The sequence below is a fragment of the Lynx canadensis genome, chromosome C2, assembly GCF_007474595.2.
Source record: "Lynx canadensis isolate LIC74 chromosome C2, mLynCan4.pri.v2, whole genome shotgun sequence".
Taxonomy (NCBI): domain Eukaryota; kingdom Metazoa; phylum Chordata; class Mammalia; order Carnivora; family Felidae; genus Lynx; species Lynx canadensis.
In genome coordinates this window covers 10,016,398-10,038,272 of record NC_044311.2, presented here as the reverse complement: position 1 = coordinate 10,038,272, position 21,875 = coordinate 10,016,398, and the positions used below count along the sequence as shown (strand labels likewise).

The window sequence follows — 21,875 nt, the reverse complement described above, 5'->3', positions numbered from 1 at the left end:
ATGAACATGTAGAAATAAAACTTAATACTATTTATAATCAGTCCAAAGAAATTGAATATTATTTTTTTAAGTTAATTCATTTTCAGAAAGAGAGAGAGAGAGAAAACAAGTGGGGAGGGGCACCAAGAGAGAAAGAGAGACAGAATCCCAAGCAGCCTCTGCACCATCAGTGCAGGGCCCAGTGTGGGGCTCGAACCCACGAACTGTGAGATCATGACCTGAACAGAGATCAAGAGTCAGATGCTTAACTGATTGAGCCACCCAGGTGCCCCATAAATTGAATATTCTTAACAAAACATGTACAGGATCTATGCTGAAAATTACAAAATGCTGATGAAAGAAATTCTAGAAGACCTACATAAATGGAAAAACATACTATGTTCATAAACTGGAAGGCTCAGCACAGTAAAGATGTCAGTTCTCCCCAAATTGAACTATAGATTTAATTCAATGCCTATCAAAATCCTAGAAACATTTTTAATTGGCATAGATAAGCTTATTATAAAATGTATATGGTAAGGCACAGGCCCTAGAAAAGTTAAAACCATCTGGACAAGGAAGAATAAAGGGGGAGGAATCATTCCACCTGACGTTAAGCCTTCCTGTTTAGCTCTAGTAATCAGGATTGTGTGGCAAAGAGTCAGACACACAGATCAATGGAACACAATAAAGGATCCAGAAATAGATCCAAATGTGCTCAACTGATTTTTGACAAGGGTCAAAAACAAGTCAATGGAGGACAGAGACGTTTCAACAAATGGTTCTGGAACAATCAGACATCCATAGGCCAAGAAAAAAAAAAAAAGAACTTCAACCTACATCTCATACCTTATACAAAAATTAACTCAAAGTGAACTTAAATGTAAAACATCTAAGATAATCTTGATAAAGAGAACAAAGTTGGAGGTCTCACACAGTTTTATTCCAAAACTTACTACAAACCTACAGTAATCAAAACTGTGTGGTCCTGGCATAAAGACAGACATATAGACGACTGGAACAGCATAGAAAGCCCAGAAATAAACTCTCACATATATGTCAAATGACTTGTGACAAGAGTACCAAAACCATTCAATGAGGAAAGGACAGTCTTCTCAACAAACAGTGTTCAGAGAACTGGATACCCATATCCAAAAGAATGAAGCTAGACATTTATCTCACACCATATAAAAAATAAACTCAAAATATAAGAGTGAAAACCAGAAAGCTTTCAGAAGAAAAGATGGGGTGAAAGCTTCATGATACCGGAACTGACAATTACTTGGATATGACACCAAAAGCACAGGCAACAAAAGAAAAAACAGCTTGGACTACATCAAAATTTAAAACTTCTGTATATCAAAGGACACAACTGACAGAAAAGGCAGCCCCTCGGATAGTAGAAGATATTTGCAAATCATATAAAGGGTTACTATCTGAAAAATATAAAGAACTCCTAAGGTTCAACAATAACAAAACAAGCTGATTAAAAAATGGCCAAAGCACTTGCCATTTTTGCAAAAAGGTGTATAAATGGCCAATAAACACATGAAAAGATGTTCAGCATCACTCATCACTAGGGAAATGTAAACCCAAACCACAAGATCCCGCCTCACACCCATTAGAATGGCCGCTATGCAAAAACAAACAAAAAAGCAAACAAAAAAACAAACAAAAAAACACAAACAAAAACAAACAAAAAAACACCAAAAAGGTGTTGGCAAGGATGTGCAGAAACTGGAACTCTGTGTACCACTGGTGGGAATGTAAAATGGTACAGACACTGTGAAAGACAGTATGGCGGTTCATCGAAAACTTAAAAATACAATTACCATATGATCTAGTAATCCACTTCTGGTTATATACCCAAAGGTATTAAAAACAAGTACACCAGTGTTCACTGCAGCATCATTCACAATAGCCAGAAGATGAAAACAACCCCAGTGTCAATCTACAGATGAATGGATACATAAAATGTGGTATATACGTACAATGGGACATTATTCAGGCTTAAAACGGAAGGAAATTCTGACACGCGCTGTAACGTGGATGGACCTTGACGACAGTATACTGGGTGAAAAAAGCCAATCACAAAGAGACAAATACTGTATGATTCCACTGAAATGAGGTACCTAGAATAACCAAATTCATAGAGGCAGAAAGGAGAAAGGTGCTTTCCAGGGCTTGGGGGTAGGAAGGAGGGCATAGGGAGTTGGTGCCTAGTGGGTCACAGAGTTTCAGTTTTATGAGATTGAAAAGAATTCTATCGATGGATGGTGGCGGTATCCTACAACAATGTGAATGTACTTAATGTCACTAACTGTACACTTACAATTGGTTAAGATGCTAACTTTTATGTTATGTATATTTTACCACAACTTAAAAAAAAAAAAAAAGAGAGAGCTTTGTCAGTCCAAGACTGGACTTGGCTCTTTTTTAATTTTTTTTTTTACATTTTTATTTATTTTTGAGAGACAGAGTGTGAGTGGGGGAGGGCCAGAGAGAGAGGGAGACACAGGATCGAAAGCAGGCCCCAGGCTCTGAGCTGTCAGCACAGAGCCCGACACGGGGCTTGAACCCACGAACTGGGAGATCATGACCTGAGCTGAAGTTGGACACCCAACCAACTGAGCCACTCAGGCGCCCCTGGACTTGGCTCTTAAAGAACAAAGTAAGTGAGCATCTTTTTAAAAAATGTGAAACAAAACTATAAAACTTCTAGGGAAAAAAAATAACAGGACAGTAGTTTTGGCATTTGGCTAGGGAAAGAGTTATTAGACTCAACATCAAAAGCACGATCCTTAAAAGGAAAGTTTGACAAATTAATCCTCATCAAAGTACAGAACTTTTGATTTGCAAAAGCCCATGTGAAGAGGATGGAAAGATATGCTACAGACTGGGAGAAAATATTTGCAACATCTAGACATACAAGGAAATCTCAAAACTCGACAGTAAAAACAAAAAACAAAAAACAAAAAAAACCCCAACAATCCAACTGGAAAACAGGCAAAAGACCTAAACCGATATGTCATCAAAGGTGATGTCAGATGGCAAATCATCTCCTGAAAAGATGTCCAATATAATTACTCATCAGGGAAATCTAAGTTAAAGCTACATCACTGCGCAGCTATCAGAGTAGCTAAAATAAAAAATAATGACACCACCAAAATGCTGAAGAGGAGGAGAAACCATATCCCTCATACATCGCTGGTGGGAACGTAAAGTGGCATAGCCTCATAGGTAACACTTGGCAGTTTCTTGTAAAATTAAGCCTGCAACTATTATATAACCCAGCAATTGTCCTCTTGGGCATTTATCCCCAAGAAAGTAAAACTTATGTTCCTACAGAAGTGATACGGGAATATTCATGCCAGCTGTATTAGTAATAGCAAAAAAATGAGAAACAGCACTGTTCTCCCTCAATGAATAAATGTAGTACATACAGGGGCATCTGGGTGGCTCAGTCCGTTAAGTGTCCAACCTTAGTTTGGGTCATGATCTTGCTGTTCGTGGGTTCGAGCCCCGTGTAGGGCTCTGAGTTGACAGCTCAGAGCCTGGAGCCTGCTTAGGATTTTGTGTCTCCCTCTCTTTCTTCCCCTACCCCACTCGTGCTCTCTCTCTCTCTCTCTCTCTCTCTCTCTTTCAAAAATAAATAAACATTAAAAACAATTTTTTTAAATGTAGTACATACAAACCATGGAATACTAATCAGCAACACAAAAGAGTGAAGTACTGATATACACAGTAACTTGGGTCAATTTCCAGAAGATTAGGCTGAGTGAAAAAAGTCAATCCCAAATGATTACATACCATATACATTAAGATAACATTTTGAAATGACAAAAATTTTTAAATGGAGAACAGATTGGTGGCTGCCAGTCATTAGGGACAGAGTGGGTGGTGGGGGGGGGTTCTGTTTATTTATAAAAGCACAAGAGAGGGAACCCTATGGTGGTGGAATGTTCTGTCTCCATTGTGATGGTGGATACGTGAACATACACATGTGATAAAATTCTATAGAACCAAATATGCACACAAATGAGGACAAGTAAGGTTGGAGAAATCTGGATAAGAGCAGTGGGGTGTCATTTTCAATGCCCTGGTTGTGATATTGTACTAGTTTTGCAAACTGGTATCATTGGGGGAAACTAGGTAAAATGTACAAGTGTTTTCTCTATTATTTCTTAAAGCTGTGTATGAATCTGTAATTATCCTGATAAAAATTTCCACTAAGAAAAAGATCAAAGATTACCCAATATCTAAGGAAAGTCTCATGAGAAACAAATGAAAGGAAGGGAAATTGGAGGAAACAGAGAAAAAACATCAGGACGCAGAAAAAATTCAAACATTGCTAGTAATAATGTCCAAAAAATGCTTACATAATAAAGCGGCAAACACCACAAAAAAAATTCCAGAGAAATTAAGAAGAACTTTTGGAAATTAAGAAGTATAATGGCAAAAATATAATACTTGATAGAAGAGTTGGAAAAGAAATTTGAGGAAATCTCAAATTTGAGGAACAAAAAAGATGAGGTAAGAGAATGAGACAAGCAGCCCAGAAGTCCAATATCTAAATAACAGGAGCTTAAGAACAGAGAAAAACTTGGAGAGAAAATGGTTTAAAGCCATAATTCAGGAAAGTTTCCCAGACTGACAGAGCTCACCGAGTACCCAGCTTAGTGGGTGAGAAAAATTCACACCAAGTACATCATCGGCTTGAAGGTTCACAAGGCTGGAGGTGAAGCAAAGGGCCTGAAGGCTTCAGAGAGGGAGGAAGCACAGCACACATGTAGCATTGGGAGTCAAAACGGGATGGGGAAACACTGGCATCTAAAATTCTGACGGCAAATGAATTCCCACCCAGAGTTGTTACCCAGGCAAACTCATCCCTACATAAGACTAGAATAAAAATAGTCAAGACCTTCAGAATTTCATTCCCTGAAGTGGTTCTGAAGAGAAGCTACATTTTAGGGTTAGGAAAAAAGTGGTCCACCAAGTCATAAACCTTCTAGAAGTTAGTTTTCTGTAGGAAACTTCAAGGGACACGGTCTCAGCAAAGTGTGACAGGGAACAGAGGCCTGGGGATGTTGTTAAGCAGTAAGTGTCCTTATGGGAGATGGCTTCACTTTTGTGCACACCAGGTTGTCTGCCACACTGGCCACTTGTTATAACGAGGATGGAGCTTCGTGAAGACGGTCACTAGCTCCACTGCCTCCTGTGTTACTAGGTCTGGGGAGGACCGATCACTTTGGGCCTGGCCACAGGTCTCCACGTGCCCAGGAGCCTGTCTGCAGGAAGCCCCCTGTGGATGTGCTTCACCAAATCAAGGAAACAAATCCAGATAAAGGAAGACAGAGGATTCAGGAAAATGGGAGATCTGTGTAGGAAGTAGCAGAGGGAATCCTCAGAAGGGTGGGAGATCCCACCATGACAGCTGGGGGAAATCAACCAGCCCAGATTCGAGCGAGCGAGGGTTCTGGAAACACAGTGCCAAGAGGAAATTGATGGGTGTGCACATATCAGGAGAGTTGCATTTACGGCAGACTTTGGGTACACAGAAGTGATAAATGCCTAGAAACTGAAATAACATGTTAAAAAGTGACAAAAGTAAGAAGTTGTACAAGAAAGGAAATGGAATCATATTCTATGATGTGACTTTGTTGAGGTCGTAATAGTCGTAATAATATATACACTGAATGTTAATCTCACCCAAAATAATACTACAACTATACGTGGAGAAAGGGGAAGAGAAGCCGTGTGTAGTGTGTGTGTGTGTGTGTGTGTGTGTGTGTGTGTGCGTGTGTTGGGAGTGTTAAAGAAATCAATAAATGATGCCTAACGCTGCGGAGGCGTGATTTTCATAGGCATGAGGGTAAACACCAAAAATACCAATTGAATTGGAAATGGTTGCCCATTGGGAGTTGGAAAGGAAGAGATACAGGCAACTGCAAGCCTTGCTTTTTTGTTTTTTTTTTTTTTAAAGGGCCTTCCAGAAATATTTGGTTTTTTAAACATCCAGAAAATTTTTAATTGTAAAATTTTAATTGAAAAATTTTAATTCTGTAAAAAAGGGATTCTACAGAAAACAATGCTGTGTGGTGTTGGGCTGGTGCTCACAGCACACACTGGTCTCACCCAGTGCCCAGGAGCAGCTGATGCTGTGGAGTGGTGACATTGTCTAGGGAAGAATCAATTATGGAGCCAGCACAGAGATTTGCCTTGCCAGGCTGGGGCTTTCCTGTAGGATTCAGTGTCCACTCCAGACCTGTGCCCGGTGTGTATGCGTGGGCCGTGGTTTCTCTCAGGATGGCTGGGTCCCAGGACCAGGAATCGGGGTGGGAGAGGGACCCTTTGTGGCCACCCAGCGTGTTTGGACAGCCGTTTTCTGATTGTGAGTCCTACCTGCCTGAAGTACCAGACATGCTCACCTTCCCAGCCTCCCTTGCAACTAGGGTATAAATACTCCTGCACTCCAGGACGCGATGTGTTAATGAGCAGTTTGGTCCCAAAGAGCAAAACTGGGGAAGAATGAGTGCTCCAGAGATGCCAGCCATGGTGCCCTCCGCCACCCAACGTCCTCCTCCGAGCCCAGCGTGACTCATGCCTGAGCAGCTCTGGACAGAATGTGAAGTTGGAAATGGTATGAGAATGAGGGGGTTGGCGGTGGGGCTGAAGGAAGAGATGTGCAGAGAGGCATCAGGCACACAGATGGGGAACAAGAGGGGGTGGAGAGCAGAACCAGAGAGGCAGAATACCAAGAGAGCAGGGGAGCAGCCAGGCCCTCATTTTCAGCTCGACCTCATCAGCAAGCCTCATTTTCAGGGCGACCTAAGTGAGCCTGTTCCTTTTGCTCAAAGAAGGAGGGCTGTGCGGAAAGGTACCGGCCCCCAAATTCTGGGACCTGCTCTTTGGACCTGCCCTCGAAGGGAGGTGCGTAAGAACAGGAAACCCACGTCCTGGGACAGGTTTCACCACCAGCTCCCCCACGCCCATCTCCAGCCTCTGCCTGTCAGAACCTGCACCTCCTCTCTGGTTCATGAATTCACCCAGCTGCTCAGGGTCAGACCCCTCCTCCCGTATCCTGAGCCAGTTGCCACAAACACAGGGGCCTTGTTCGCCGTGTCCCCCCAGGACCTAGAGTTCCACCTGGCGCAGAGCCAGGGCTCTGTATATTACCTGTGCAATGATATTAATAATTCTTAGAGGTCCCCAGAGAAAGCCATCTGTTCCCTCCTTGGAGGCCACTAGCCGTCTTCCTGGTGCCCACGTCAGCATCTCTGACAGCTGGCTCCTTCAAACCACCCTTGCCTGCCAAGTGTTGCGCACATGAGCCGGAGTTGTCCCTGCTGTCCTGGGGCTCACGCAGAACCATACGGGAGGGGGCCTGGCCTCCTGTGGGCACTCCTTTGGGAGCCTCGGCATCAGTTACCCCGAGACCTCTCCTCTCTCCATCCCCTTCTGCATCCAGCTCAAGACCAAACACCAGTTTGGGGGCACATCTCTGCTCTTGCCTCAGCTCCTGACTCTGGGTGTTCGTAAAGCCCAGCCCGCCCTTAAGGGAGAGACACAGGGTCTGCAGCTGCTCCAGGGTACAGCTATCCGTGCGGTCTGCGGCTGAGCGGCCAGGCTCCGTGCTGCCCTTGCTCTGGTCTGGGTCTTTCCAGCCAGTAGTCAGGGCGGGGAACATGTAAAGAAGAGGCTGGGCCAAGGGACAGTTGTACTGACTTTATTCCCCTTCACTCTTGTCCTCACCCTCCTGCTATCCCCCACGCACTCGGGCCCCAGACACCAAGGGTCCACACACACACCTGACACAGCTACCTCTGGGCCCCCAATGAGGAGTGCAGTGGCAGCACCTGCCAAGTTCAGAGGCTGAGGCTCTAACTCCAGCCTGTGGTCAGGGGGCTTGAGGCCCACCTCATCTCTCTGCTCACCTCCAGCTGGCCCAAGACCAGGGAGCCCAGGGGGAGCTGGGGAGGGGGCAGGCCCAGGTTCCAGACCCAAGTTCTGGACAAATGGGCTGAGAAGTCCATCTGGACTGAGGGGCACCCCCCCACCCCCTCCGCCCTGTACATCTCTAGTGGGATGTGATGATCCCCTGCCCCCTTCCCCACAGGCCCTGGGAAGTGGGTATGACGCCCCAGTCCCCTTACTCCAATATCCAGGTGCTTGTTAATGTCTTAAAAATAAAAAGGAAAAGGAAAAGCTGGTAAAACAAGAACCCCTACCCATACTGGCACTGCTGAGGTTCCATTATTGCTTCAGACCCTTGTGATCTGGCTGGAAAGGAGCTCCCACCCACACTGGCCTGAGGGGAAGAGAGCATTTAGCACCAGGGACCAGGACTCCTGACCCCACTGGGACAGGGGCCTCCCAAGAGAGGGCTTGGCCATGCCCACCCACAGCTACAAGGACCATTTTGACCAGAGCCCAGGCTGCCTGCTGTCTGGATCCCCACCCTCAGAGGAGAGGTGTATGAGAACAGGAAACCCAAATCCTGGGACAGGGTTTCAACACCAGCTCCCCCCACAACAGCCATCTCCAGCCTCTGCTTATCAAAGTGTGGCCTCACGGGGACCTGATCTGGCCAGCCCCCGCATCCCCCCCGCCCTCTCCCCACCCAGCTCACTCACTAAAGCTGTAGTGGGGCTAGCTGGTGACAAGACCACCAGTCCCCATGGGAGACCCTGGTGTCAGCGACGGGGGGTTGGGGGAACCCAAAGGGGTCCCGACCTACAGCACATTGGGGGAGATCAACTTTTTTGGGGAAAACATGAGCCAGCTCTGAAGAGCTGCCAGGCACTGGGTCCAGAGGTTAGAAATAGCAAGGAAGAGGAGGAAACAGAAGGGGGGGGGGGAGACCCTGAGGACGTCATGGAAGCCCAGAGATCAAGGGGTAGAGGAGAGGGAGCTATAATAAAGCAGGAGCCTGGAACCCTCAGCCTTGGGGTAAGGGAGCTACACGATTGGGAGCCTGACAGGGAGCCTTCCTCCCTCAGTGAGGGGCCCACCTTCTCTCTCCAGAGGACAGCAGAGGTGTCTGAGGGCATGTCTGTAGGCTCTGGCTTGCACTACTGCCACGGCCCCAAATGCAACTAGGCCAGGGCACTGCCCGCTCTGTGCCCAGAGAACAATCAGGGCTGTGTAGCTTGGATTACGAATCCTCAAATCACTCGGGCTTCTTGGAGCTGCCCACATCTGTACAGAATAAAGTGCTTCGTTTATTGATGATTAAAATGTCCCCAGCCCCCACCCCAGCGCCATGGGCCTCACAAGGAGGTCAGAGGGGTTCCAACCCCCTCAGCCCTTGGGCTGATGGGGCCCACTCCCCCCCTGCCCCCTGCCCCTGTCCCCCTTTGGGCTTACCCACTCCAGCCATGCTTGGGAAGGTGGTGGTGTGGGGGTAGTCGTGGGGGTTTAAGGTGCAGAGTATAACAAACAAAACCGTATAAACACAAAGGGAAAGAGCTTAACTAGGAAACATGTAGCTTATGGAACCTTCCTCCCCATTTTAAAGGCAGGAATAAAGACGTTAAATGACAACAAAAAAGGGTGTCCTATTAGTGCCAGCCTCGTGGGGGCAAGCATTGGGCACAGGCTGGGGCTTCCCCAGAACTCCTGCCCCCACCCTGGGGCCTGAATGTGCAGGCTCCTCTCGCCCACAGTGCTACAGGTGCCCTGCCCACACCGCAGAGGCCCAGGAGGGACAGGGATGCCGGGTTGTGGCCAGACCTAGGAAGATGAGGCCTCTGCCTTCAGAGCAGGGATGGGGACAGACACACACACATCTCTGGTGTGGGAGAGACGACCAGGGCAGCTGGTGAGGGACGGGGTGCTCTGTGAACAGCAGCCCTGCCCCCTGCCCCACTGATAGCACCTTGAAACCTTAAAACATTTTGTCTATGCCTCCTTCTCAGGGCCCTGCCCCTGGTGTTCACCCATTTGCAGGGACTTCGACTGCAGCCCTTGGGATCTGGCACTGCGGGAGCCAGCCCGTCTGCCCACCCAGGGCCTAGCCCCCAGCCCCCTGAGGCCCAGCGGCTTCTGGGGATGTCCTCTCCTGGACTCAGGGACCTCAATGCAGCCTGGTACAGCTCAGGGTCCCTGTGCCTGCTGCCAGGGTGGTGGGCGGGAGAGCAAATGCCTGGGGTCCAGCCCCTGCCTACCCCACTGCACACGGTGCAAAGCTGGGTCTGCAGCCTTCACACTCCGCCACTCCCTCCACAACACGCTCACAGGCATCCAGACTCAAGCTCTGTGCCTCAGTGTCCACAGCCCTCAGACTGGGTCCACGACTCCTTCCGGGGGTGGGGGGTGGCTGGCACTCCAACTCTTCCCCAGACTCCCCAGGATGAGGGGGCAAGTTAGGGTGCACAAGGGCGGCAGAGATGAGCCACCGAAGCTGACCCAGGCTTGGCTTGGCCAACCCCCCTCCGGCTTAGGCATCAGCAGAGTGACCCGTCACACCTGCTCCCCAGCCCCTCCCTCCCTGCTGTACCTGCTGCTCCAGCACCCCCCTCACCTGGAGGGCGGTGCTGGAAATAGTTTCCTCTCTTTTCTTTTTCCTTCACTTCCAAGAAAAAAAAAGTAAAGGCTTCAAGGAGTCACTGAAGGGGGGGGGGGGCCCTTGGGAGTGAGGTGTCCTTCCCCCACGCTGGGGCCACCAGCCTGCAACACTCCCAGGGCCAGGGGCCTTGAGCAGCAGGTGTCCGGCCGCCTCTGGAGGTGAGGGCGGCAGCGCCAGGCCAGTGCTGCTGCCCTCCCACAGGAAAGACGAGAGGGCGGGGTGGGGGGGGGGGTCCCTCCCAGAGGCGCCGCCCCCCCGGGCTCCAGGCCCCGCGCACGCGCGGTTCGGCAGTCAGTTGTTGGCGCTCATCCTCCCGCCGGAGTTGGCAGTGGTGGGGAAGAGTGGCGGTGGGGGCGGCAGGTGGGGCGGGGGCGGCAGGGTCTGGGGCAGCCCCGGGAGCAGGGGCAGTGCGTGAGCCGGAGGCTGGGTGGGGGACAGGCCTGGGGCAGAAGGGGGGCCGTCGCTGGCCAAGGGGTGACTGACGCGGAAGCATTTCTCCTTGTGGGCCTTGAGCATGTTGGAGAAGCGGAAGCGCTGGCCGCAGACATCGCAGGGGTAAGGCTTCTCGCCGGTGTGCGTGCGCCGGTGCCGCTTCATGTTGGGTCGGCTGGTGAAGCTCTTGCCGCAGATCTCGCAGATGTATGGCTTCTCCCCTAGGCATTGGCGACGGGCACCGGGGAGTCACTGAGGAGTCCCAGACCCCAGCTCTGCACCAGCCTCCCCACGCCCAGAGAACCATAGCGGGGCCCAGTCCCGGCATCCGCAGGGCCTCCCTACCCGGGGAGGCAGGGAGGACGGCACCGAGCCTCATAGAGAAGGGCAAACTGAGGCCCAGAGTTGAGAAGAGGGGCATGGCTGGGGCCACCCCAGGCCTCCGGAGCAGGACTGCGAAGGGGTCCCTCCCTGGAGGCCGCCATACCTGTATGGGTCTTCATGTGCTCGTCGAAGTACTGCTTCATGTTGAAGTCCTTGCCACACCACTGGCACATGAACTGCTTGTGGCCGATGTGGATGCTCATGTGTGACCGCAGCTGGTACTTGTACTGGAAGCGCTCATTGCAGTTCTGAGGGTGGGGGGGAGGGTGAGGCCCAGGGGCAGAGGAGGGAGCAGCCTTCAGGAAGGGAAGCACCTGCCTGTGACCGCAGGGCCCAGGGAGGACACACACACCGGGAGGGGGTCCTGGGGTGGGGCAGCACACGGGCAGAAGAGAGGCCAAGGGCAGGCAGGGCCCAGGCGGGAATGGAGGTCAAGAAGTGGAAAAAGGCCACAGAATGGAGGGAGTCCTCATGCTTAAAGCTGAGCTCCCCCCGCCCACCCCTCCGTCCCTCCTCCTTGTTGGAAGACCTGCCCCCCTCATCCCCGTCCACAGCCCTGTCTCTGCTCTGAGATGTTCCTCTCTCCACCTCTCCAGAAAGCCCACCCCATGTACCGTTCCAGCCCAAGGAGACTGCCCACCCTGAATGCGTGCGGGTTGCGTTGGAGCTGGGGTGGCAGAGGGTGGGGGCCGGGGGGGGGGCAGGCAGGTGGGCGTCCAGGTAAAGATGGAGTGGGAGGCAGGGGCCGCAGACACCAGGGTGGGCCCCCCCCTCTTTCTGAATCCCGGACTCCACTCCCCACAACTCCCAGGTTTTTAGGCAGCTGCCGCTCCTGCTCCCTGTCCGTCCAGGTGGCCCCCAGGGCAGGCAGAGGAAGGAGCTCACCTCGCATCTGAAGGGTTTCTCCCCAGAGTGCTGCAGTGAGTGCACTTTGAGAGACATGCTTCGTTTGAAGGACTTCCCGCAGGTCTCACAGGTGAAGGGCATGTCCTTGGTGTGGGCTGTGGGGCAGGCCATTATGTCTCGGGGGGATGGACCCCCATGGCTCCTCCCAGGGGCTCGCTGCCTGACCACCTCCCACAAAGGGCCTCCCGGGAGGCCCACCTACTTTAAGGTCTGCTTCAGAGCCTCGGTCCAGGATCTGGGGCTGACTTCAGGGTGAGGGCTCTTCCCTCTGGGCTATGTCTGTCTGTCTGCTCTCAAGTCTGGTCAGACTAGCATGGAGGCCCTCACGTTCTTCAGCCTCTGGCCAAGGCTGCTTCACTCCCAAAGCTTTGGGGAGAGACTGAAGGACTCCCAAGTAGGACTGGCCTCGGCTCAAACCCTGGCCCGCCACTGGCTCCCTGCATAGCCTCTGTGGGCCTCAAGCATGCCCTTCTATAAAGACAGGCTAGGAGTGGTACTGAACCTCAAAGGTGGGCCTTACAGGGGTGACACCGAGCAGTCCAGAGGGAGTTAGCTGTGCTCCCCTAAAACCCCGGAGAGGTGAGGACTTAACGAACTGTTCAAGGAAGATCTGGGGGGAAATAACTGGAGCCAGAGCTCAGAGCTGGGAAACTCGAGCCCAGGAAGACTACCAGTTCTGGGTTGCTCCGCATGCTCCTGGCTGAGACCTGGAGCCTGGGGCCCCAGCTCCCAGGTGGCTGGAGAAAGGGGGGGAGGGCCTGGCTAGGGCCATATCTCCCTTGAGCCCCAGGCCCCAACTGGGCAAAGAAAGGAGGGGCACCTGGACACCAGACTTCCAGCCAGGCCCACAGAGGGGAGGGACAGCCATGCCCGAGGCAGAGTAACCCAACACACACTTGGGGGGGGCCTCCTTACTGTGTCGCATTATCATGGGTTGCGTTCAGAGAAGCCCGAAGCCCTGAGGGCCAGAAAGAAGGTGATAAAAAAATGAGAGGCACACCTGTCCTGAAACAGGGCCTATGTCTGCCCATACGTCACTTTGCGTGATTTAGGAAAAGGCGCTCCTTTCCCTGGTGGCCACAGCCCCATGCTGTGGCACATAGTCCGGTTAGCAGCGTGCCAGCTGGATTCTGGTCCCCATCTGCCATCTTGTCCAGGAACCCTGGTGCAACGTGCAACCTGCCCAACTATACATGGTAGTCCTGACCTCTGCAGTCCTGTCCAGGCCACGCTTGCCACTGCAAGCAGGCTCCCCGGGCTTCACAGCTGAGAGGGGCCTTTTCACGCTTTCACACCACCCTTGGATGGGAAGTCCTTCCCAGCACAGCCAGCAGCTGGCCGAGCTCTGACCTCGGGCCCCATCCTCTCCTGGCCTACTCACCAACCATGTGCTTGCGCACGTGGGCCATGGTGTAGAACTTCTTCTCGCAGATCTCACAGGAGAACTTCTTCTCCGCATAGCCATGCACGATCTTGTTGTGCTCGTGGAGGGACCAGAGCTTCTTAAAAGCTTTACCACAGGTCACACACTGTGGGGTAAGAGGACTTTAGGCCCCAGGTCCTGAGTCAGGACCGTGTGTGACCTGGGACAAGCTGCCCCTCTCTGGACCTCCATTTCTTCACCTCACCTGTGCTGGCGAGAGAGCCCCGGATGTCCAGCGACCAGCCAAATCGGATGTTCTGGGAGTTGGGGATGGTAATCCACCCACCCAGGGCTGCAGCCTGGGGCCCTCCCCCACCCTTGAACCGAACTAGGGTCAGGGCCCACCTACACGAGGAAGCCCCTCCTCGGTGCTCATTTTAACAAAGCATCTCTCTACTGAGGGGCCATGGTAACAGGTCTGGCGGAGCTGGGGCACTATCTTTGCTGCCTCCCCCTGGGGGGACCCAGGCCCTGACCCCGTGGATCCTCGAGGAGATAGGTGCCAAAGGGCCAGGTGGGGGAGACTGTGGGAGGTACCAGGCCCCACGAGGGAACGGAGGGTGGTGGGAACCCTGGGGGCCCCCCCTCCTCCTCCTGTCCTACACATCCCTGCAGGACACTCTTCCAGAGGGCTGGAGTAGGTCAGGCTTGGGCAGAAATGGGTCAGGGCGCCCAGCTCAGAAGAGGCACATGCGTCTTTCCCCTTCAGGAGGAAGGCTCAGGTGTGTGCAGGTGGAGAGTCAGAGGGCTGCCCAGCAGGCAGGCACGTGGGAACAGGTGCAGGAGGGTGGGGCAGGAGACCAGGTAACCCCCGGGGTAACACTTTCTCCACGGGGCCATGCAATTAGCAATTAGCTCAGGCAATTAGCGCCAGCCTACCTGCTGCCCCATCAATCCCCTCCCAGGTCAGAACAAGCCAAAAGCAGCCAGGCTGGCCCTGTGCTGCCCACACCCTGAGAGGCCAGGCTGGCACACAGGCTGACCCGGGGCCTGGCCACCAGCCCAGCTCCCCTGCTTGGCCCCAGCAGCCCCTGCTCTTCCCAAATTTCTCATCCAATCCCTCTTTCCAGGCCCAGGCCAGCTGGCATCTCCAAAGCGCTGACAGCAAGCAGGGGCTTTCTCCTGCTCGGTCACCCCTTGCTCCATTCAGCCCTTGTGGCAAGTGGAAATGGCGCCCTCTCTGGGCAAACCCTGCCCCGCTTTGTCTGTGAAACTATAAATGGTGGTGGACCTGTTGGCCCTCTAGCAGCCGTAGGATTTACTAAAACACGGACTCATCCCTCCTGGCAGCTGGCTATCCGCCAGTCTCAAGTACTCAGACAACTCCCTCCTCTCATCCTCCAAAGCCCATGCTCCCCTTCGCCCCTCTGGCCAAGGGTACTGTTTGTTTCAGTCCTATCTGCACGTGTCTCCACAGGCCAAGCCCGGTTCCGCCCGCCTCCTCCAGGAAGGCACTGGCATTATCCCCACCACCCTGGGCCTGGGCCAGCTCCAGGGGCCAGGGGTAAGTCCGGCTTCCCCAGCCTGTCTGTCTGGGCAACGCAGGCAGCACGACGCGGGGTGCCTGGCCTCAGTGGCCGTGTGGCGTCAGCTGCCCAGCCCTGCCCCACCCCCCCCACGGAGCCGGCGGGGCCCACCTGGATGTTGCGCTCGCAGTCTGTCTGCCGGTGCAGCAGCAGCTCGCTCTCCAGCAGGAAGCGCTTGCCGCACTGGTCGCAGATCTGCATGCGGCTGTGGGTCACGTTCATGTGCTTCTCCAGGTACCAGCGGTTGTTGAAGACGCGAGGGCACTTCTGGCATGGGTGGTGCTGCTTCTCTTCCAGCTTCACCTTGGCCCCCAGCCCGTCAGTGGCCTGTGGCCCTCGGGCCGGCACAGAGGCTCCCGGCGCGGGCTTGGGCCTCTTCCCACCCCGTGGCCTGGTCTCCTCAGGCTCAGGGGGGCCCCGGCGCCGGGCGTTCTCTCGGGACCGAGTGGCCATGCGACCGTGGGGAGGGGGCTCTGCCCTGCTGCCCCGACGCCCCGCCGGCCCCTGCCTGCCTCCGGCCTCCCCCTCCTCCTCCTCCTCCTCCTCCTCTGAGCTCTCTTGATCCTGTTCACTGTGCCCTTCCTCTTCTTCCTCCTCTTCCTCCTCCTGCTCGCTGTGCCCTTCCTCCTCATCTTCCTCCTCTCCCTGACTGCCACCCTCCTCTTCCTCTTCCTCCTCCTCCTCCTCCTCCCCTCCACTGCCACCACCCTCCTCTTCCTCTTCCTCCTCCTCCTCCTCCTCTTCCTCCTCTTCCTCCTCCTCCTCCTCCGAGTGTCTCTGCAGCCCGTCTTCCCGCCCCAGCACCATGGTGGCCGGGCCCGGGGTGGTGCCCGGCTTCCCCTCGGGCCCCGTGGACACGTGCAGAGTCTGGTTGTTGAGGTTCACCTCCACGATGATCTGGGACTGCTCCCGGCGGCTATAGGTGCCAGAACCCCCTAGCTCTTCCTCCAGCCCCTCCCCGCCCTCCAGCTTGCACAGGCTGCCAGGGGGCCCACCGGCCTCTTCGACACCGCCCTCCTTCTCCTCCTTGAAGAAGGGCTGGGCTGGCCCAATGGCAGCAGGCACCGTGCCACCTGCGGCCCCTGCCCCGTCCTCGACACGCACAGAGTAGGGGTCAGGGCCCTCGCGGGCATAGATCTTGGGCAGACCTGGGGCGTCTGCCTCCTGCTTGATGTCACAGTAGTAGGGTGGTGCGGCCGGGGCGCAGCCAGTGGCCGGCTGGGCCAGGGCCACAGCGCTGGGGCCCGGGGGGCCTAGGGAGCGGGCATCCAGCAGCTCCTGGCAGGACGCGGCGATGTCAGCCATCTGCAGCAATGAGGCGGCGCTGAGCACCTCGTGGACGTTGGCCGCGTTGACCAGCAGCTTGGATGTATAGATGAAGTTGAGGATCTGCTGCAGGCCGCCGGGCGCCAGCGCCTCCAGGGACAGCTCCACGCGCTGCAGCTGCTTGTTCTGGGTGAAGAGGGAGTGGAAGAACTGGCTGTAGGCAGCCAGCACGCCCTTGTGTGCCGGGAAGACGCTGCGCTGGGGCACCAGCACCAGGTCCACGTCGCAGAGGTCAGGCTGGAAGAGGCGCTGCTCATTCAGGCGGCCCATCAAGCAGGCAAAGTGCAATGCCACGTCCTCCACCAGCGAGAACTCGGCCGCCGGTGAGTCTGTCGTCTTCTCAACCAGCAACTGCGGGGCACAGGGCACAGGTCAGGTCAAGGCCAGCAACCCGGGCAGCACCCACCACCGGGGAGGCAGCCTGCCCATCACTCCCGGCTCCACATTAGGGAGAAAGAGCTGAGGCTCAAGCAAGGATGCAGGGCGGGGCTGGTGGGGGTGGGGGGCGGGACCAGGACTCAAGCCCCGAGCCAGCTGCCCCTTAGAGCTCAGACTCCAATCATGACTTGGCTCCTGGGTTAGTAGGTTAGCTTTTCTGGGACCCCGGTTCTTCCCTGCAAAACAGGAAGTCATCCTGGACAGGGAAGGGGAAGAGAAGGAAAGAGGAAGTAACAGGGACTAGGGTGACCAACTGTCCAGGAGTGCCTGGGACCTAGCGGTTTCCTGGGACGTGGGGGTTTTCTGTGCTAAAACCAGGGCCGATCTGGGCAAACTGGGGCGAGGTGGTCACCTCAGACACAAGCATTGCTTCAGCATTTCCTGAGCTCCGTGGATTCTCTCCCTCATACTCACTCACATGTAGAAATAAACCATGCCTGCCCAAGCCCAGACACCTCAAGAACGAAAGTCAGGCTCATTAGCTCACCGCTCAGCCTCTGGCTGCTACTGCGCCCTGGGGGTAGCACCTCAGAAACCCCTCACCTCACCAGCGGAAGGCCTCAGGGTCTGGGCCTGAGGCCTTGCAGAGGTGGAAATTCTTGTGAAGAAATCCAGGCCCAGAGCCTGGTCCCACTGTTCTGCTGGAGGAGGCTGGTGGGATCCAGCCAGCCCCTTCTTAACGGGACCAGTCTGCTGCCCATGGCCTCAGGCCTGGCTGCCAGCAGCTCCCCCTCACACAGGGGTTCTGTGGGGGTAGAAGGACAGAGCTGCGTTACCTGTCCACTGTGCTTAGAGACAGGAGCCCCCCAGGGCTTGTCCTAGACCCTCCTCCCTCTAGGCCCCCAGACCCCAGGTCAGGTACCGTCCAGGCCCGGAGGCTCTAGGATGGCCCCATCTTGGAAGTCACACTACTTTGAAGCCTCAGAGAGGCCCTCAAAGTCTGAAGGGTCAGATTATCAGGTCCTTGGGCCACATCCGGCACCTGTGAATTGTCCAGAATAAGGGCTGGCTTAATCATCCCTGGCTCCGCCACAGCAGCTTCCCCAAAAGGTAGACAGCACACAGGCAGGCTGCCCAGTCCCGTGCATGGGTCCAGTGCACAGATGTTCAGTTAATATCTGCCGACCACCTGCCTGGCCGGACCAACTCCACAGGTTCCAGTTCGGGGCCCTCCTCAGGCCCCGTTTAGCTGGGTCAGAGCCGCCTGTATCTGAGGGTTACCTTGCCCCACTGCCGACAAGCCATCAGCTCCTCTCCCCCAAGCACCTCCCTGAAAGCCCTGGGATGAAACCTTGGTTCCGTCTATCCAGAGCCTGCCCCAACGCCCCAGGACAGTCCTTCCATTGATAGGGCAGCAGTGGGTGGGCCCAGTCTGGGCTCAGGGGTGGTATCTATGTTCACCTATGAGAATCTGCTCCAGGCGTCAGGATGAACCTCAAGGAGCCACAGGGGCAACCTGCTTCCAGATCTGCCCTGGGCCCCACCCTGCATATCCAGGGCAGCATCCACCCCATGCTCTCTCAGATCCCAGTCTGGCCAGACTCTTGACCATGGAGACCATCTTCCTCAAGTTCTCCCACGCCTCCTGCCTCCCAGCCAAGAAGCCAACCATCTGCCCCTCTGTCTCAGGACTGCTGGCCTGTCCAGGCCTGGCCAATCTAACAGGGAGATGGTGCCAAGTCCCTCCCATCTCCCTCCTCTGACTCATCCTGATTCATCTTCTGGGACCAAACCCTACCGCACGGATGGGGAAACCGAGGCTCAGAATGGAAGGATCCCACAAGTGAACAACAGCAGAGCCCCAGGACTTCCAGCTCCTTGCTGAGGCCACCCCTTCCCTGCTGGACTGGACGCCACTCCATGTGGATGGATTTCTCGGCTTGCAATGACTTAAAGAGCATTAAGAGGCTTCTGGGGAACCTCAGACTCAGGGGACCAGCTGTGCTTCCCTAGACCCCACCACTACCCTCTGCAACCTGTGGCCTCCTCCCCAGAGCTGCTACCACTTGCAGGTCAGTGAGGAGTCAGGATGCAACTTGGGTTGTAAGAGGGCCCCTAAGGGCCACCAGGGGCCAGACAGTGGCAGAAGTGGCTTGGATAAGGGCTTGTTAAAGCCAGGCCTGTTGAGGGGAGCACATCCTAGGCCACAAGGGCCCCAGTACACTCTGCATCCCCCTTCCCAGAATGCCCTCCGGTGCCTACCTGGCACTGGGAAAAAGGGCAGTGCCCGACCTTCCCATGTACAGACCTGGTCCCAGGGCCCTCTGGCCTCCGCAGGAAAGGAGGGGCTAGCCTGGAGGGTATTGGTGCCCCTAAAGACGCTATTCCCACGGCAGTACCCCCCCTCCCAAGCCAGTACCACCCTGCACCCTTGAGGGGCCCGAGAATCTCACAGTCAGGAACCTTGGCTGGACTTCATTGGCAGGGCACACCCAACCAGCCTGAGTCCATAACCCGTCAACTACCTCGGCAGGGCTCGGCCACCCCCTTGCCTGGCACCTCCCATGCAAGGCCCACAAGCTGCGCCTGCCTCCCCAGCCAGATGTGCCAGTTCCCTGAAACTGCAGACATCCCTCCCCGCTGGCTGTGCCAGCTGCAGCCAGGTGCACTCCATCCTCAAGTCCAGACCAGGTCAGCCTATTTAAGATACAAGACCAGGGAAGTGGTCAGGCACTCCTGTTGCCCTCAAACTCTCCCGGCAAGCCAGGCTGGGGATTGGGGGGGGGGGGGGAAGGAAGGGAAGGAGCCCAGGTGCCAGGGACACCTGCTGAGATTGCTCACCAGGGCCAGAGCCTTCTGCATCTGAGGGATACCCTCTCTCAGCGCCATGAAGCCGCTGGCTCCCTGTCCTGACCTCCATGGAGGCCCCGGGATGAAACCTGGGCTTGCATCGGCACCCCCTCCACACACACCCCAAACGCCCACGACAATCTTTATTGCCGGGTAACCATAGGTGGGGCCCAGACTGAGCAAGGGGGCACAGGTTCATGACTTCCAGGCTCCTCTTTTTGGAGAGGCGGTGTCTGTGTCAGCCTCTTCTGCGTTCATGGCCCCACTCCTTTCCCAGGAAACAGGCCCAGAGAGGGCAGAGGACTGGCCCAAGGTCACACAGTAGTCTGGACGGGAGCTGCGGACGTCCCGCCCCAACACACCCGGCTTGGCCCAGTCGCCCCAAATCCCCAAACAGGGCGGCTCCAGCGCCCACGTGGCCCAAGGCCCAGGCGGGAATCCGACCTCCCCCCTCCCCCCCATCACCCAGTCGAGGGCGGCGGCGTCCCAGGCTCGGAGAAGCGCCCCCCTCCGCCCGCGCCTAGCAAGACTTCAGCCTTTCGCGCCTGGGCCCCCACCCCAGGAATTTAACCCCCTCCCCGCCGAGGGCCGCGCCGTAGCGCCGCATTCCCGGCCCGCGGGGACCCGGGAGAAGGGGTCGGGGAGACCGGCGAGGGGGAAGACCCCTCCAGCAACTCCACCCTGAGCTGGCGGGCCGTGCGCTCGGGAGGGCAGAGCGGGCAGGTGGGCGGATAAGCGGGGGGACAGGCAGGGCCTTGCGTACCATGGTGCCGTGGCGCTGGGGGCTCACAGGGCCCCGCGGGATCGCGCTGCCCCCGGCGGCCGGGCCGGGGCCGCTCCATGAAGCGCCGCGCTGGGGGCCGCCCCCGCGCAGGGCCCCGCGACCATGGCCCCCGGGGGCGCGGCCGGGCGGGCGGAGGCGCAGGGCCGCGGCGAGTCCAGCAGCCGAGCAGCTGCGGCCCCAGAGCCTCGGGCGCGGCGGGCGGGGGGCGCGGGGCGCCGATTGGAGCCCGCGCGTCAGCTGGGGCCGCCGTCTGGACGCTTAAAGGGCCAGGCCGCCCTGCGTGCCGGCGGGGGGCGCGGACACGCGTGGTGTGCGCGGTCCCGGTGCAGCCTGCTCTGCTTCGGGCCGCAGGGGACCCCAGCCGGGTCCCACTGCTCCCATCCTAGCGGATGGGCCCCGGCCTCACTCTCTCGCGCCGAGCCCCCTTCTTGCCGGGAAGTTCGTCCGAGAGTCTAATCTCGGTGCCTTCCAGCTGCGCCACAGAGGCGGGGTCGGAGTAGGAGGCGGCCCTGAAATGGGGAAGCTGGGCGCGCCCACTCCCCAACCAGCTGCAGAAATGCTTCCACCTGCTCCCCTGAGCGACCCCAGCTGAGAGACCGAACCCCCGTACCCCAGCCGCGCTCACCACCCCCACCCTCTGGCCTGAGCTGCTTTGATCTGAGGGTGAGTCTAGGATCTCCAGCTAGCCCTGCCCCCCACACCCCCCTTCCCCAGGGCATCCCAGAGCTCTTTTTACTCTGTGCTGGTTGGCCCATACCTACCTGGTGGCCTCCTCTGGATTTCCACGGGGCAGGGGCCCAGGGCAGGAGATGCAAGAACCCGACCCCAGCTGCAGCGACCAAGCCTTTAACGGTGGCCGGCCCAGCTACTAGGGAAACGCAAGATGAGAGGAGTGGGGCCAGAGGCCCAGGCCCCACTGTGCCCCTCAGCCGTGTGACCTGACCACTGCTGAGTAGCCTCCCTGCTCAGTCTCTGCTGGCCTGCGGAATGCTGCTCTGGCACGGACACCAGTGGGGGCAGGGGGCTAGCTGTGCTGGCAGGAGGCTGCAAAGGAACGCTGCCAGGCTGAGCAGGCGGCAGGGTGGGGACCGCAGGGCGCTGGCCTGGCAGGGCCCAGGTGGCGGCTGGGCCACCAGGGTGGAGAGGGGGCCTCTGTGGGCCTCTCGTGTGGCCCATGTCATCATTCAGGGGCCCTTCTGTGCCCTCGCCCCACCCCAAGCTGGCTGCTGCCCCGTCTGGGTCACTGTGATAGTGCCCCTGTCCTGGCAATACCCACACCCCTCACACATGTGCCCTTGTGCTTACACAGCAGCCCCTGCC

At 56.1% G+C, this 21,875-nt stretch overlaps 1 protein-coding gene across 2 annotated transcripts; it reads right to left on the bottom strand.

The window, feature by feature from the left end:
* Positions 1 to 6,260: 6,260 nt before the first annotated feature.
* On the bottom strand, positions 6,261 to 21,480 carry ZBTB47 (zinc finger and BTB domain containing 47). Of its 2 annotated transcripts, none has more exons than XM_030328563.1 (6): positions 21,317 to 21,480; positions 15,329 to 16,894; positions 13,650 to 13,797; positions 12,248 to 12,363; positions 11,466 to 11,610; positions 6,261 to 11,199 (listed from the first exon to the last, which is right to left on the bottom strand). In XM_030328563.1, exons 2-6 carry the CDS (start codon positions 16,811 to 16,813, stop codon positions 10,838 to 10,840), a joined length of 2,256 nt encoding a protein of 751 aa, XP_030184423.1. In that variant the 5' UTR covers positions 16,814 to 16,894; positions 21,317 to 21,480; the 3' UTR covers positions 6,261 to 10,837. The 2 variants fall into 2 exon arrangements, with proteins under 2 accessions (XP_030184423.1, XP_030184422.1); XM_030328562.2 differs by lacking the exon at positions 21,317 to 21,480 and adding an exon at positions 20,535 to 20,595.
* Between the last annotated feature and the right edge of the window lie 395 nt (positions 21,481 to 21,875).

Bases quoted from the DNA above. Each gene is read 5' to 3' on its own strand.
- ZBTB47 (XM_030328562.2), bottom strand. The intron at 13,798-15,328 runs GTGGGCCCCGCC...CTTACCCCACAG, and splicing joins ACTGCGAGCGCAACATCCAG to TGTGTGACCTGTGGTAAAGC. The intron at 12,364-13,649 runs GTGAGTAGGCCA...CCTGCCCCACAG, and splicing joins CGTGCGCAAGCACATGGTTG to CCCACACCAAGGACATGCCC.